Below are 18,204 nucleotides of genomic sequence, written 5' to 3' on the forward strand. Positions count from 1 at the left end.
TAACAGTAATACTCACTCTCTCAAGAAAGTAACTCGTAGTCTTGAACGCAAATGGAGAAAAACTAACTTGGAAGTTACTTACTTGATCTTAGTGCTGCGTTCGACACCATAGATCATGACATACTCATAGATCGATTACAAAACTATACAGGTATTCAAGGGCAGGCTCTAAGATGGTTTAGATCCTACCTGTCCGATCGCTACCATTTTGTTTACTTAAATGGGGTGTCATCTCATTTATCATCAGTAAAATATGGAGTGCCACAAGGATCCGTCCTAGGTCCCCTTCTATTTTCAATATACATGTTGCCCCTTGGTAATATTATTAGAAAATACGGAATTAGCTTCCACTGTTATGCTGATGATACTCAGCTATATATTTCAACGAGACCAGATGAAACTTCCCAATTATCTAAGCTAACAGAGTGTGTTAAAAATGTAAAAGATTGGATGACAAATAATTTTCTCCAATTAAATTCGTATAAGACAGAGATATTAATTATTGGACCAAAAAACACCACACAGAATCTTGTAGATTACAATCTGCAACTAGACGGATGTACTGTTACTTCCTCTACAGTCAGAAATCTGGGTGTTATATTGGACAGCAAATCTTTCTTTTGAAAATCATATTTCCAATGTTACAAAAACCGCATTCTTCCATCTTAGAAACATTGCCAAGCTACGAAACATGTTATCTGTTTCTGATGCAGAAAAGCTAGTTCATGCTTTCATGACCTCTAGACTGGACTATTGTAATGGACTTCTAGGTGGTTGTCCTGCTTCGTCAATAAACAAGCTACAGGTCGTCCAAAATGCAGCAGCTAGAGTCCTTACCAGGTCAAGAAAATATGATCATATTACCCCTATTTTACAGTCTCTGCACTGGCTACCTATTAAGTTCCATATCAGTTACAAATTATCATTACTTACCTATAAGGCCCTAAATGGTTTAGCTCCTGCGTACCTAACTAGCCTTCTACCACGCTACAACCCATCACGCACCCTAAGGTCACAAAACGCTGGACTTTTGGTAGTTCCTAGGATAGCAAAGTCCACTAAAGGAGGTAGAGCTTTTTCACATTTGGCTCCCAAACTCTGGAATAGCCTTCCTGATAATGTTCGGGGTTCAGACACACTCTCTCTGTTTAAATCTAGATTAAAAACGCATCTCTTTCGCCAAGCATTCGAATAATGTATCTCTTAAATTGTGAGTGTAGTTGCATCTGCATTTTTATTCTTTAGCTTGGGTTAAACTAATTTTACTTTGTTGGATCAGCAGCTATGCTAATGATGTCTCTATTTTGTTTCTATGTTTTGCCACGGGATTTACATCCCGTGGTAACTAGGATTTACACAAGCTCCAGTCTGGATCCAGAACACCTGAGAAGAGATGATGCTGACCCTCAGAGGACCCCAGATGATCCTAACCTTGAATCAACAAACAGAACTAACAATTATTGCTACATGTGTGACTGCATCCTATAATTACTATTAATTAATAATATTGATAGTTCATCATCTAGCTGACTACGTCTTGTATTATTATTATTATTATTATTTTTATTTTTCTAAAATCCTGTCAAACGTGCACAAACTACTAGCTACTACTAAATATTGTAGAAACATAATTTTCTGTAAAGTTGCTTTGTAACGATTTGTATTGTAAAAAGCGCTATACAAATAAACTTGAATTGAATTGAATTGAAAAAAGTATGTAAGCCAAGTTTTTAAAAAAGAGCTTAAAGAGTATTATGTATAAGCTAACATTTTGTCACACCAGGGGCGTAGCCATAATTTCAGAAGTTACAGAAATGTCAAATACAATCATTTTATGTATGTAGCCTATAAAATAATAATAATAATAATAATAATAATTATCTTCTTTTTTAATTACTTTTAATTAGCTGTAATAAATCAAATACACTGCTGGACAATAATCAATCATTTGTAATTGATATTTTTTTCCTAATGGCAATTTTATGATTGTTTTATATACTAGGCTACATTTAATTAGCAATTATTTAAATTTTCTGCACAGAATAAGGTAGAAAATTTACTTTATAGTTTCTGTACTGTAATAAATGACAATTAGAACTGCATCATTCCTAAATTGTTTGTGGGTTTCATCAGTTCATTCTGCTTTTATTCAGTTTAGCTGCAGATATAGCCTGGCATGTCTATGAGAGCGAGATCGCTTCTCTTTCAGTGTGAAAACGTCTTCATCTCTATTTAACTTTTCCTCTCCATCAGCGAATGATTCTGAGAGAAAACGTCACAGATGTCTGTTTGCTAATGAAACAAATGCTAAGCTACTTTCATGCATATTATCAGATAAATATCGTGCTCTTATTTCAAGGTCGTTGTTAATGCTGTGGTTAATTTTAAAAGTTTCCTTCGTATATTCGGTTCATCCGCATTGTTTAAACACATTTATCATTTAGTGGAACTGTGCGTATGATTTAGACACTTACATTTCTGCTCCGTCCATGCAATAAACACAGCTGTCGACGGCTCCGGTAACTCCGTCGGTAAGATGCAGAGAGCCATTTACAAACTACAGAAAAGTATAAAACTACTTCACGAGTCCTATAGATCACACGTCAGCTGCGTCAGAGACGAACGGCGCGCGAGCGCATTCCTGTGACAGTGGAGCGCGTGAAGGACAGATAAGAGGCACGATTCACGAACACTCTTCATGGTCTCCATTAATTCGTGCGTGTAGTAATTTAATGTGTATACATTTTGAAAGCATTGAATCGCTATAGAAATCGGGATTCATTCGATTCTTAGCATTTTGAATCGATCACTGTCCAAGATCGGCGATTCACGATTCAAAAATCATGTTTCAAGATCGATGCATATGAATCGACAGGGTTTGTAATCGATATATCGAGAAAACGAGTGAATCGTTACACCCCTACTAGGTATATATATATATATATAAATATAAATAAACACAAACCAGAATAAAAATATAAAATGTTCTAATCCACACACACAGATTAAAAAAAATATATATTTTCATTCTGGTTTGCTCTTAGCAAAAATAAATAAATAAAATCCTTCAAGTTCCATATGAGGAACGAAATGAGAACGGTCCGGCGTTAAGACCGCACTAACAGCAATAATTCTTATTAACTGCTATTGTTCTTGATTTTTCAAACTGTCTCCAATTATGCCTTAACTGTGTGAGCAAAAATTGAGTATGGTATATTTCAGCTGTTTTATGCGCTGGTGCCTCACGCGCACATATTCATTGTAAACAGCGCAGTTCAGCATGAGCAGCGGTTTACTGGCATATTTTTGCTCTTTATAATATTTTTCCGTATATACTGAAACACACGTGAACCACAAAGCCTATTTTACCTAATAAATAATAGTTTAGCTGCAAATACGCAACATCACAAATATGGAAACATTTGGATGTGTCCAGAATGAGCGAGGTAAACCCAACAGGTAAGCTAAGTGGAAATACTATATATCAATTTATTTTATTTACTTATTTATTTAATGTTTATCCCATTTTTTCATTGCATATGAAAATTTAAGAATACAAAAAAAATCCTCCTACCCCCTAAAAATTCTCTTCACTTGTGCGCTCTTGCGAAATACCTTCCTCTCGCGTTGCTCAATTGTAGACGACGTAAAAGTAACAAAATTATTTTTTTAGTTTCATGGTTACATGCAATCAAGGTCTTCTGTTATATAGGCTATATTTAATATTCACTGTGGCATTTTCACCCGTTTAAACTTAAAATTCCATGAGATTTTAAATTCAGTTTAATAGTATTAAAAATTCAGATTCAAACTAGTATAAATTATTATTATTTTTGTTTTAGTTTATTGAAAATAAATTGGCTAAAATAGAAACAGACACGTTTAAATTAAAACAACCACAAAAACATGACTAGTCTTGAGGGAAATATAGGTTTTATTATTTTTATAAATCGCAGATCTCACAGACGAACGTCTTAATATGATCGCACATTAGAAATGTTTGGTGAGATAAAATGTGCACGATAACATTAAGCAAATCTCTTCACCATCGTCACTCTTTATTATTAAGCAGGAGTTTACGTTAATGCGTGTGCGTGCGCCGGGCTCGTTGTGGTGTGTGTGTGTGTGTGTGTGTGTCTGTCAGTGTGTGTGTGACTGACAGACAGCCTCCACGGGGCGCATTAGAGATCTCGCAGATCTCACAGACAAACGTCTTAATATAATCGCACATTAGAAATGTTTGGTGAGATAAGATGTGCACAATAACAGTATTAAGCAAATATATATAGTACATTATTTTCCCCCCTTGTTCCGGTACCGAAAGCAGAACCAATAGCTTCAGATCTTACTGATTCGGTCTTTCATAATTTAGCCCCGGGGCCAGTTTAATTCCGGGTTTCGGTACACATCCCTACTTATACCTGACTTATATTTGTTCCTTATTTAAATTCAAGTTTAAAAATAGGTTTCAACTGCTAAATACCAACAACCATACTGCATGTGAATAAATAAAATGCATACTTTTAATAACATTTCATTATTCATAAAATGCATAACATTTCTGGTGTTTGGATTTGTACTTCAATATAATGAGCTCCACGTTTAAGAATAGCCCTAGACTGGTTCTCTCTCTCTCTCTCTAAATTTAACAGCATTAGCTCAATGAAATACGTCTTCCTTCAGTTAGAATGAATGTTTTCCTGCTTGCTAAATGTTGGGCTCATGATCAATAAGTTGTATTCGCCTCAATCTGATTCAGTAAAGTCAAACCACAGACAGTGAAGCCTCTGAGACCCGCGCGATGTGAGGCAGGAACAGAGGATTCCACTTGGTCTTAAAGCCTTCCTCAATATCCACGATCACAAATAACAATAATTTTTATAAAATAATGATTAATTATTAATTGATGATTTGTTATTATCATTATGGTCTTGTGAAAATAATAATCTGGGCTGCGAGAAAATAATGAATACAAAGAGTAGTGCTGCTGAGTGCAGGCATGTTTCAGCCCAGTAACACACCGTTCCTCAGAGCCAAAACACAGACCGAGTTCAGTTCAGCTGGAGGGGGCTGGGTTTTTGGGGTTAGTTATGTGTGGCTTGTGGGGGTCGAGATAAAGGTGTGAATTGATCTTTCATATGGACAGTGTCTTATGAGGCTTTCAAAGTTGCTGAACCGGTTTATATAGGACTGTTGTTTTGGTTAAGACAAAAAAATGTACTGTCCCCACGTAAGATTTTTCTAGTTCTATTCGTTCATTTGTTATATTCAACTAATCAGAGGTTTATATTACATTTACATAATCAAATCTTAATATATTCCGCGCTCAAGCACATGCATTAAGTTTGCCACAAAGTACATGCAGAAGTAGTCTAATAATTGTGAAAAATAAGACATTTTAATTATTTATTAATAAACAAATGTTTCCTTGCCTCCTGCAAGATGAAATTCACAGTACTGTCTCTCCGACAGAGAAATGCAACATTCACAGATTGTTGAATGTTGAATATTAATGCGCCCTGCACAGGGCTGGACTGGGACAAAAAATCGGCCCGGGCATTTTTGCCCAGACCGGCCCACTATATGATCATAAACACCACCCATCTTTGCACGCCCTTAATAATATGCATACCAACTCCTATTCGTTCAAACCACTAATGCCATGTAATGAGTGAGTATAGGAACGAGTGAGAGTTAACAGATGAAATAAGTCCAAATTTTATATTTATGAATACAGTTGAACTATACTCCACAGCGGTGAATCCTAAAACAAGCTATAAATGGCTCTGGCAGAGCAATAGCAGTGTTTCTTACAGGATTTTTGTTAAAACTATGGTGGTGTGTCCTCGGTCCTTCTAGGGGGGTTTGGGGGCATGCCCCCCCGTGAGAAAATTTTGTGCATTTTAATGTTAAATTCATTAATCTGGTGCACTTTGAGAGTTCAAAATTAAAAGCTCCAACCCATATTCAGTGTGCAAATTAAACAAAGAAAAATTCAAACCTCTTTTAGTTACAGTGTCTATTTACATTACACCTTGAATAATAATAGTTATAATATTAATCCAATGACAGTAATAGCCATATTTTGTAAAACAAATGCACAAAAAAATAAAGGAAACTTTCTTAATTAGTTGTACCAATTTCTATACTTGAAAGAGATAAGCACATGATCTTTTATTTTGACGCAAACTGCATCAAGCTTTTATTTTGGCGGAAAACATGGTTTACAAACGCCGTTTAAAAAAAAAAAAAAAAAAAAAAAGTATGAGTATGAGATATATCGGCCCAAAAAGCACGTCGGCCCACCGGGCAAATGCCCGGTATGCCCAATGGCCAGTCCAGCCATGGCCCTGCATGTCATTAATACGAAATAATAATTTTTGCACAAATACTTGCATATGAATATTAATTCACATTTTGCATTACAACGAAAATTATTTTTTACATGCAATTTTCCAAAATGAAACCAAACAAGACTTGTAATGAAGATAAAATAAATAAGAATAAAAGCTGCACATCTACCATCACACGTGCAGTGCAAATCTTGCACATATTTTATGTTAAATGTTAAAGGCTATATGAGTTTGTCTGTTTCTTCTACTTATTTTTTTTTGGGTTAAAGCATGATTTAAACAGATAAAGACCATTCACACGCAATCGCTTTAGCAATAATGCATTCAAACAAATGTAATCTTACAGTGCTACTACATTATCAGTAGGCTATTTGATTTTGAAATCTTGAAGAAATTAATCGATCTGTTTAGATAAAATAACTGACAAAAATGTACTGTTATTTTCCTCATAAACAAAATTTGCACAGCTGATGGGCTAGTATTAACAAAAAATAAATAATAAAAAATAATATATAATAAAAAATAATAATAAAATAAAGGTCTTTCCAGCATTAAGGTAATAACATCACAGTTTTTTATCATCTTGTCTCAGTTATAAGTTTATAACTATATTAAAACTTGTTTTGAAAAATCTTTGTCATTTGAATATTGATTTTAAAATCGATTTAAATCATAAATCAGATTTTTTTTTTTTTAGGCCATATGCTATCGCCCAGCACTAAAAGCAAGTAAAGAAGGCTCCCTTTAAAATCACTTGTCAGTTAATGAAGCTCTTTTTTACATCTGTGTATTTTGTTGATTATAATGAGAGAACTTGAGTTTAATTTTGAGGACGTAGAAGAGTTTCAAAGATTTAATCGTGCAGGTTTAATTTTACTCATTTCTTGTTTTAGGCTAATAATGCATAAATAATGGGAAAGAAATTATACAGTGCTTCACGTTTAAACATGCAACAATTTCTTAATCAGATTACAGACAAATGTTTTTTCCCCAATAAGTTAAAGGACAGGTAACGAATAACAAAAATGCATGTTGTTTTATTAAAGGAAAAAATATATTTATATTGAAAATATAAATTTAAATATAGGCATAATATATGAAAATATTGACATTTTGCATATTAATCCATGTAGCCAACTCCCCTAAAATAGGCTACCACTTTTAATGATCCGATGCAAAGTTAACCAAAATGTATTTAGGATAATATAACGCATAATTAATATAGTATAAATAATACTGCACACCTTTTAAATGTGTCAAATCTAAAATATGGTTTAATACCATGTAGATTAGAGAAAATATAATCACAGGTTCAGGCACAGGCTTGACAATTATCCTGCTTGAATTCGTTCTAAGAAATGCACATAACTTCATAAGTACCAAACTTTCGTCTGTGGATATTAAATATATTAAATATTTTAACTACAGTGTTTTTCTTTCATTTTCCCTGACTGAAGCCATCAAATCTAACACATCAGTGAGGCAAAACTGACGTCTATTAGCGAAAATGTGCTTTGATGCGCTTGTTTGATAACTTGTGGTTAAAGCGCCACTCAGCGGTTAAAGGCTGCAAATAGACTTTATACCGCCACCGCGGTATAAAGGCGCTAAATGGTTTAGCTCCTGTATACCTAAATAGCCTTCTACCATGTTACAATCCATCACGCTCCCTAAGGTCACAAAACGCTGGACTTTTGGTAGTTCCTAGGTTAGCAAAGTCCACTAAAGGAGGTAAAGCTTTTTCACATTTGGCTCCCAAACTCTGGAATAGTTTTCCTGATAATGTTTGGGGTTCAGACACACTCTCTTTGTTTAAATCTAGATTAAAATCTGTTTCTTGAATCTGTTTCACCAAGCATATGCTAATGATGTCTCTATTTGTTTCTATGTTTTACTAGGATTTACACAAGCTCCAGTCTGGATCCAGAACACCTGAGAAGAGATGATGCTGACCCTCAGAGGACCCCAGATGATGCTAACCCTGAATCAACAAACAGAACTAACAAATATTGCTACAAGTGTGACTACAACATATAATAATTATTCATTATTAATAATATTAAGAATGTTCATCGTCTGGCTGACCATGTCTTGTATTAATTTTTCTAAAAATCCTGTCATACATGCACAAACTGAGAGTCACCACTTATAAGCTACTACTAATTATTGTAGAAACATAATTTTCTGTAAAGTTGCTTCGAAACGATTTGTATTGTAAATAGCGATATACAAATAAACTTCAATTGAATTGAATTGAACTGTTAAAAAGGAGTTGAGAAAAATTACATGGACAATTTTTTTTGGAAATTAGTTTACTAAATAATAAACTTGACTGGCTGCTACTTTAAATGGATATTGTTTGTGTTGTTTATAATTTATTTTTATGTATACTATATAATTTTATGCAATTACTTGCCTATCAGTTGAGTTTGTGGCAAAACCTTTTGCAGTGTTTACATGTTGTTTCTACCTGCATAAAATTCATTAAATTATGTTTAATTTCATAGGTACAATTTGATTTTAAAATGCATCTACATTTTTTGCATTTTGTGTTTTTCAGTTGAATAAAACACAATTTTCCCCTACATATTTCATCATTGAGGATTTCTTTAAAAGAGTGAAAAAATCTCGTCTCGCTCTCGTGAACCCAGTCTCGTGTCTCGTCTCGTGGGATAAGTGTCTCGTCACACCCCTACCCAACAAAATCACTTGCATTTTATGCATCTTATGCACTTTATTCCCATTTCATTTATGGTATTCATTTAGTAGTTGTTGATAACTCTTTTCTATCTTATTTAAATTATTTAAATTACACTTGTGTCTTCCTTTTGTTGATGATACAGAAGAGCTTCTACAAGTTAGAGATCCCACCAATCTTTCTTACTACAAAGAGTAAGAAAATTACTCATAACGCGTATACGCATTAATCGACTTCAGAGGGTTAAAGATAAAAGACTCAAGTTGCTTTTAAAATTTCGAGTCCTTTTCCTCGAGTCGAGTCAAGTCTGGAATCATTTCAAGTAGAGTCTGAATCAAATAATTAAATCCAGTTAATTTATAATGGATTATCTCATATAGTGACATAATTTATTTATTTAAGATCTCCACAGTATCTTACTACATCTTGTGAGAGGCTAGGAGTGGTTCAGTGTTTCTGAGTGTCTCCTGTGAGGTTAATGTTAATTTTGCTTTGAGCTAGTTTAAGCTCAATTGTAATACTTTTACATGAGAAGAATGCAATATTATGTTATATATATTACATTAAATTTTATTTTGATGGTCCCCTTGTAACTACATGCCAACTAACTCTCATTTAGAGTGTTAGTAGACTTAGGTTAAGGTTAGGGTTGGTAGAAAACGTTGACATATTTGCAAATTTGCTCATAGTCAGTTGAATGTCTGTTGGGGAACTATCAGAATAAAGTGTTAGCAGATATACTACTTATACTGCAATGACTACTAGTTGTAAAGTTACTTATCAACAGTTGTCTAAAGGGTACCATCAAAATAACCATACTGAAATTACAATAAAAGGAGTTCAAAGCAAATGTCACATTTCTGTGACTAGTTGTGTGTGTTGATTTCAGAGTTAAAGGTGATTTGTTGATGGGCATGGTTTGGACCTGAATTGGATTATGGCACTTTATAAGGGCCTGAGCCAAACAGACATGCCACACATTATTGTGTGTTGGTTCCTCTTGAGACTTCTGACTAGCTGCTGGGATGTGAGGGTGAAAGAGGATCTGTCACAGTGTCTGGGTTGTGTTCCCTGGGTGTCCACTAGATGTCCTCTTTTCCCACGGTGTCTGTCACTTCATTAACCACATTCCTCACGTCCCTGCTTAATTATTGCACCCAGCTGTCACTAATTACCAATCATCACACTCTGTCAGTTTTCCATTAGCGTTTGTCTCTCCTTGTGTATTTAACCCGGTCTGTCTTAGTATGTGTCACAGAGTCCTTGTGAATTCATGTCTGTCAATCAGTCTTGCCCTTGCCCTGTGTTCATGTTTGTTTATGTGTTGGATGGATGTTTTGGTATTGACCCCTGCCTGGACTGTTTATGCATTTTGGATTACCCCTTAAATAAAGACTTCCTCGCAATTGGTTCTCTCTCCATGTTTCCTTGCATCACCGGTCGTGACAGAAGGACTCCGTCACTGCAAGAACCAGCGGGATGTCTTTTTCCCGTTCCCCAGCCAGGATGGCGGAGCGGAGAGCAAGGTATCTCTGGTTAACCGCCCTCCGCCAAGAAGGCAATGAGGTGGGTGCCCTGGCACAGGTGTTCTGGTCCCTGGCCGAGGGCATGGGGTACAATGATGCGGCTTTGAAGGACTATTTCAACAGCGGGCTGGATGATCCGGTTTCTCAGGAGGAGATGGCGCATTTGGAGACACTGGAATCCTGGGAATTTGTGTACTATTTGCAGCATAGGCTTCTGTGGGATACCCCAGCCACTCCTGTCTCTTCCAGTGGGACGGCTGCCAGCCCAGCGCCATAGCACAAGATGGTCGCCAGCCCAGCACCACTGCACAAGATGGCTGCCAGCTCAGAGCCACAGCCCAGGATGGCTGCCGGTCCAGCGCCACTGTCCAAAATGGCCACCGATCCAGCGCCACAACCCAAGATGGCCGCCAGTCCAGCGCCACAGCACAAGATGGCCGCCAGTCCAGCGCCACAGCACAAGATGGCTGTCAGCCCAGCGCCACAGCACAAGACGGCCGTTAACCCAGCGCCAATGCCCAAATTGGCCACCGGTCCAGCGCCACAGAACAAGATGGTCGCCAGCCTAGCACCACAGCACAAGATGGCCGCCTGTCCAGAGTAACGGCCCAAGATGGCTGCTTGCCCAGCGCCGCTGCACAGGATGACAGTCACAGCTGACCCCCTGGAGTCGAGTCAGGTTCCAGTTGACCCTCCAGAGTCGAGTCAGGTTCCAGTGAACCCTCCAGAGTCGAGTCAGGTTCCAGTGAACCCTCCAGAGTCGAGTCAGGTTCTAGTGAACTCTCCAGAGTCGAGTCAGGTTCCTGTTGACCCCCCAGAGTCGAGTCAGGTGTTCGTGGACCCTTCAGAGTCAGGGCTAGTCACCGATGATCCTCCAGAGTCAGGGCTAGTCACCGATGATCCTCCAGAGTCAGGGCTAGTCACCGCTGACCCTCCAGAGTCAGGGCTAGTCACCGCTGACCCTCCAGAGTCAGGGCTAGTCACCGATGACCCTCCAGAGTCAGGGCTAGTCACCGATGACCCTCCAGAGTCAGGGCTAGTCACCGATGACCTTCCAGAGTCAGGGCTAGTCACCGATGACCTTCCAGAGTCAGGGCTAGTCACCGCTGACCTTCCAGAGTCAGGGCTAATCACTGATGACCTTCCAGAGCCAGGGCTAGGTACCTTGGACTTTCCAGAGACAAGGCTGGTCACCGTTGACCTTTCAGAGTTAAGTCAAGTCACTGGTGATCTTCAAGGACAGAGTCAAGTCACTGGTGATCTTCAAGGACAGAGTCAAGTCACGGGTGATCTTCAAGGATTAAGTCAAGTCACTGGTGATCTTCAAGGACTGAGTCAAGTCACTGGTGATCTTCAAGGACTGAGTCAAGTCACTGGTGATCTTCAAGGACTGAGTCAAGTCACTGGTGATTTTCAAGGACAGAGTCAAGTCACTGGTGATCTTCTATGACTGAGTCAAGTCACCAATCTTCTGGAATCCAGTATAAACACCATGGGATTACCAGAGTTTCGTCCTCCCGTTGGTCCGACCAGACGGTTGTGGTGGTCTTTTGCTCCGCCCTGGGGGACTTCAGCCTTGACCACAAGGATGTGGTGGTCTTCTGCTCCGCCCTGGGGGGCTTCCGCCTTGACCACAGGGGTGTGGTGGTCTTCTGTTCCGCCCTGGAGGGTTTCCGCCTTGACCACTGGGGTGTGGTGGTCTTCTGCTCCGCCCTGGAGGGCTTCCGCCTTGACCACAGGAGTGTGGTGGTCTTCTGCTCCGCCCTGGGGGACTCTGGCCTTGATCACAAGGTTGTGGTGGTCTTCTGCTCCGGCCTGGGGGGGCTTCCGCCCTGATCACACGGTTGTGCTGGTCTTCTGTTCCGCCCTGGTGGGCGCCACGTGATGTCCTTCATGGACTTATGTTTTGTGTTTCTTGTTTTCTGTCTGTTCCCCTCTGTGAGCCTGGCCCTCTGTCCACCCCCTGAACCTCCTCCGGTCCTCCTCCCTCCTGGTCTCTCTGTTTTGTGTCTACACGTCTGGTATCTGTTCCCAATGATTTTTTTTGGCCCTCCGTCCCTCCCCCTAAGCCTCCACCTGTCCGACTCCCTCCTTGTCTCTGTGTTGTGTCTTGTCGTGGAGCGTCTGGGAGCCGCTCCGTAGAGGGGGGGGGGGGGTATTGTCACAGTGTCTGGGTTGTGTTCCCTGGGTGTCCACTAGATGTCCTCTTTTCCCACGGTGTCTGTCACTTCATTAATCACATTCCTCACGTCCCTGCTTAATTATTGCACCCAGCTGTCACTAATTACCAATCATCACACTCTGTCAGTTTCCCATTAGCGTTTGTCTCTCCTTGTGTATTTAACCCGGTCTGTCTTAGTATGTGTCACGGAGTCCTTGTGAATTCATGTCCGTCAATCAGTCTTGCCCTTGCCCTGTGTTCATGTTTGTTTATGTGTTAGATGGATGTTTTGGTATTGACCCCTGCCTGGACTGTTTATGCTTTTTGGATTACCCCTTAAATAAAGACTTCCTCGCAATTGGTTCTCTCTCCGTGTTTCCTTGCATCACCGGTCATGACAGGATCAAAGTGGCCATGGGTTTCACATCCTGACCATCTATCTTCAGTATTTTTCATTGTTTGGATTGTCACTGGCTGAACTTACCTTCATTTGCTGACATTCTGATGTACATTTATACTGATGACACATTTCACACTTTTTTAGTTGTTTTAGTTCAACAAATATTGTCAAGCTACAGTTGTGTATGGTGTCTCCCTTATTTTGTTGCGGTTTGGTTATATTTGTAACAATGTGTACACATTCATCTGATTTAATATCTGATTTTATGTCTGTTTGAGAAAAAAAATATTAGAATCACGACTTTGAGAGTCTTAAAAACATACAAACAAAACCAAATTAAACTGTGCGGCTTGTCACGATACACTGATGTGTAAAGATGCAAAACGATCAATCTGTGCAAAAAAACTGAAGAGTATTTGTGGGGGGGGGTTTACTTCTGATTTCCACCCCAATGACTGAACTGTCCTGAGCACGTCCTGAGTGTGTTCTCAACAGCTGGCACCTGACATATCTTTTTAAGTGCATTACTGCTACCTAACTCTCAAATGGACCACTGACACTCTATCTACAATCTCAATTAGGAGTGTCAATGTCCACTTGAGAGATAGATAAACATCAAATTTTATCTATCCCTTTAACATAAAGCAACAACTTAGGATTTTTTTTAGGGTAAAGTTGTAGTTAATAGTGAATAAGTGTTCCCTATACTAAAGTGTTACTCTTTACTTAAAGCAGACAAAAAACACTTATAAATATTAAGACCACATTATAAAGCCTTTTGGATATATTAATGAATTGACATTTTAAGGTAAAAACAGTAATAAGATGTACTAAATTATTGTGCAGATCTTAAAAAAATATCTTAAAGGCAAGGTATGAGACTTATAATACAATATAACTATGGGAAATATAATACATTGTAACTCGAATGGATGCAACATGTTCATTGTGTGTTATAAATCATCATACTCTTAAAAGCTATAACCACAAAAAGCAAAGGATTTTACTGATGAAGTGAAAAAAAATCTATTAATCTATTGTAATCAAATTTATAAGGAAAAGGAAACATTTTTTTAAAGTTCACTGAAACATAATGTTCAAAGTCATTAAGAAATGTAGGCATCATTTCATTCTCATACCTGGAAAACAGCTTCAAAAAATCCCAGGTTTTCCAAGATGGTTGGGAAGCCTGAATGTTTTCTCATCAGGTTTTTTTAAATAGGCATTGCCTGTCTTGTGTTCTTGGAGAAAAAAGCCACTGACACAATCGTACTACAATATAGACAGGAAAAAATATCTGCTAGATATAGTTAAGAAACACCTATTCTTCCACATATTTGAACATAGCGAGTCAGTAAATGTGAATGTCAAACCTCAATATGTCCAGTTTACAGTGTGAACTCTTCAGTCCATCAGAGAGCAGCTTCACTCCTGAATCCAGCAGGTGATTGTTACTCAGGTCTAGCTCTGTCAGATGAGAGTTTGAAGATTGTAGAGCAGAAGACACAGTTTCACAGCATGTTTCATCAAGACGACAGCTGTCAAAACTGCCAAAACAGAATGTTCAACAAGATTATTTCCTGATGTTCAGTGATTCTGCAATAACTTATTGTGGCCTTAATAATCAGGACAGGGAACTATTTTACATAATATTTTAACATTTATTTGTTTAGTGATATAGAACAAAACATTTAATTAAACGGCAGTCAGTGAAATTACTCACAGGGCTTTTCTGCAGCATCTCACAGCTGGAACGAGTCTCTTGTAGTCTGCTTGTTTTGATGTGAACCTTTTTGGGTTGTACTCATCCAGCTCTTTCTCAGACATCAGCAGTATGTAGGTCAACACTGTGCACATTGAAGATGAGAGGTCTCTTCCTGGATGTGCATCTGAACTGAGATAACTCTGGATTTCCTCATATAATGAATTATCTTTCAGCTCAAGCAAGCAGTAAAATAGATTGACTGAAGTTTCATCTGAGATGTCCTGTTTTTGTAATTCTTTAATGTATTCAGTTGTTTGTCTGATGCTCTCTGTGGTATCTTTAGTGTGTGTAATCAGGCCTTTGAGCAGGTTCTGACTGGATTCCAGTGAAATGCCCATCAGAAACCGCAGGAAAAGGTCCAGATGTCCTCTCTTACTCTGCATTGCTTTTTCAGTGACCCTCTTTGTTAAGTCATGAAATTGGAGATTTCTAAAGAAGAACTGAAACTTTTGTCTGACTGTAGTTTGTGAATCTTCAAAGAAAAACAAAAGCTCTCTCATGTTCTTGTTTAGGTAACAGAGCAACATATGCACTGCAGCGAGAAACTCTTGAACACTCAGATGCACAAAGCAGAAGATTGTTGTCTTATAAAGTCCATCTTCCTTCTTAAAGATCTCAGCGATCATTCCTGTGAATTCAGTTTCTTTACTCACATTAATACCACATTCTTTCAGATCTTTCTCATAGAACACAATGTTTTCCTTCTTCAGCTGTTCAAATGCTAGCTTAGCTAACTTCAAAATCATCTTTCTATTAAATTTTAAGTTCTCTGTACATTCATTTTCTTCTTGTTCATCATACTTCTGGCTCTTTGTGTTCATCTGTATCCGCAAGAAGTGAATGTATATTTCAGTGAGTGTTGTGCTTATGTTCTCTGTATTGTTCTTGATAAGAATATCCTGAAGTACTGTGGCTGTGATCCAGCAGAACACAGGAATATGGCACATGATGTAGAGACTACGAGACGTCTTAATGTGTGAGATGATTCTGGAGGCTTGAGTCTCGTTTGTGATTCTCTTTCTGAAGTACTGCTCCTTCTGTTCATCAGTGAATCCTCGCACCTCTGTGAACAAACCCACATACCGAGGAGGGATCTGATTGGCTGCTGCTGGTCGTGATGTCACCCACACAAGAGCTGATTGAAGTGGCTTACCTTTTACCAGACTTGTAAACAGCACATCTACAGATGCTCTGTCCTCAACAGTGTCTAGTGTTTCACTTTTAAAGTTCAATGGCAGGTGACTCTCATCAAGTCCATCAAATATAAATGCTAGCTTACATTTCTTATATAACTTTGATTTCTCCAGGTCCTTCAGTTCAGGATAAAATTTCAGCAGAAACTCATGGAGACTGACCTCTTTATCTTTAATCATGTTGATGTCTCTGAATGGAAGCAGGAATACACACTCTATATCCTGATTGGTGTTTCCTTCTGCCCAGTCCAGGATGAACTTATGTACAGAGACAGTTTTTCCGATGCCAGCGACTCCCTTGGTCAGCACAATCTTCTCCTCGTTGTTTTTTCCCAGTTCAGTAAATATATCATTGCATTTGATTGGTTTGACATGTGTTTTCTTTTTCCTGAAAGCATCATCAATCTTCAGAATCTCATGTTCCTGATTGACATCTTTCATATCTCCCTCTGTGATAAACAGTTCTGTGTAAACAGTCTTGAGATCTGTGTCACTTTCTTTGTTGCCCTCAAAAATAAATTTTGCTTTCTTTATCATGTTGTTTTTGTGAGTTTTCAAGAAGTTTTGTAGTTCTATAATGAAAAACAAATCAATCAGATTGACCAAAGCATTAAATAAATTGGAGAAATATTTTTCATATCAGCATGATCATTTTTATTATTAATAGATGCAGACAGATTAAATTCATACTGCTAAAAACAGCACAGACCATGCTAACAGCTGGGTTTCAATTTTGGAATTTCTGAAAGTTTTTTTTTTTATGTATTTATTGAGATCATCTTTAGGCCATGCTGACAAATGTAACTAAAAGATGAATGACATCTTTTAGCCTAGCACATCATCTAGCACATCAAACATGATATTTTGACCTGCTTAAATGAACCTTTGTATGTGTGATTGTAATCATGGATTGATAACATTGAATCAATTTGGTGACAGTGCCACTAACTTTAATAAACAATTGTATCACAATATAACATGTTTAATTAATTTTTAGACCTTTGTGAACTGGGTATCACTGGTGACATGTGGTAACACTTTATTTTAAGGACCAGTTTTCTTACTATTAACTAGTTGCTTATTTGCATGCATATTACTAGCATATTGGCTGTTTATTAGTACTCATAAAGCAAATGTTAATACCTTATTCTGCATGACCATATTTTAGATCCATTAATCCTACACCTTACATAAACTTAACAACTACCTTACTAACTATCAATGAGCAGCAAATTAGATGTTTGTTCAGGGAAAACATTTAGCTAATAATGAATGTGTTCCCTTTTGCACTGGATGCACTATTCTATTCAATATATATTTATGTAAGATCTGCCGTTGGTGTGACTGGCCCTGTAATGCCTGCAGTTATATTTTCTCTAGTTTTTATTTACAGACAGTGATTGATATTTACTCCAGATATGTTGTGAATTACCTCCAACAGGGACATATGTCTTCATATTGCCTTCAGCCTGAGCTGTGAGAGAGAGAGAGAAAGAGAGAATTACTCACTGGAAAATATTTTTCACACATTAATCACATCAGCAAAGCAAACAGGAAACCATCACAAACCATCAGTCAAACCATCACACTTGTACTTTACTCACATTACAGTCATGGTGAATGAAATGTTACCTTGCTTGTGTTCATTCTCCAGCTGATCAGCCAGATCATTCTGCTTCATCTTTCTCAGGATGTCCACCATGATCTTCACAGCTCCTTCAGGTCCAAAACATGCCACCAACTTTTCCACTGTGTCGAATATATCTGCCTTTTGCATTTCATACTTTGATATACACTTATGATATGCATTCATTAAGTGCCAATGAAACTCCTTCAGTTCAGCTTCTACCAGCTCCTTCAGTGAGTCCACGAGCAGCTCTTTAACAGATGTCATTGTCCTGCACTGACTTTACAGCTGCAGGACAAGAAGAAAAAGATCTGAATTACTTTCACTCTTAACATGTGGTTAAATGTTATTTGCTGTGAATGGAGATTCTGTTATGAATCATCAGAAAGTTGTTTAACCCTCTGGAGTCGATTAACGCATATATGCGTTTTCAGTCATTTTCTCCTGATAACCCCGAAAAGAACTTAAATTACACTTGGAG

General features: G+C 38.0%; 1 protein-coding gene across 6 annotated transcripts in view; it reads right to left on the minus strand.

Moving 5' to 3' along the window:
• LOC132099188 (NACHT, LRR and PYD domains-containing protein 12-like) overlaps positions 1–18,000 on the minus strand; it is a 237,314-nt gene extending 219,314 nt beyond the window's left edge. For all 6 annotated transcript variants that reach the window (XM_059505634.1, XM_059505633.1, XM_059505636.1 and 3 more), the window contains exons 1-4: positions 17,729–18,000; positions 17,529–17,570; positions 14,862–16,668; positions 14,512–14,685 (exon numbers count right to left, since the gene is read on the minus strand). In XM_059505634.1, coding sequence (XP_059361617.1) covers positions 14,512–14,685; positions 14,862–16,668; positions 17,529–17,570; positions 17,729–17,990 — 2,285 coding nt within the window. In that variant the 5' untranslated portion in view covers positions 17,991–18,000. The remainder of the gene's footprint in view (positions 1–14,511; positions 14,686–14,861; positions 16,669–17,528; positions 17,571–17,728) is intronic.
• Between the last annotated feature and the right edge of the window lie 204 nt (positions 18,001–18,204).

This window comes from Carassius carassius, chromosome 22 (assembly GCF_963082965.1).
Source record: "Carassius carassius chromosome 22, fCarCar2.1, whole genome shotgun sequence".
NCBI lineage: Eukaryota > Metazoa > Chordata > Actinopteri > Cypriniformes > Cyprinidae > Carassius > Carassius carassius.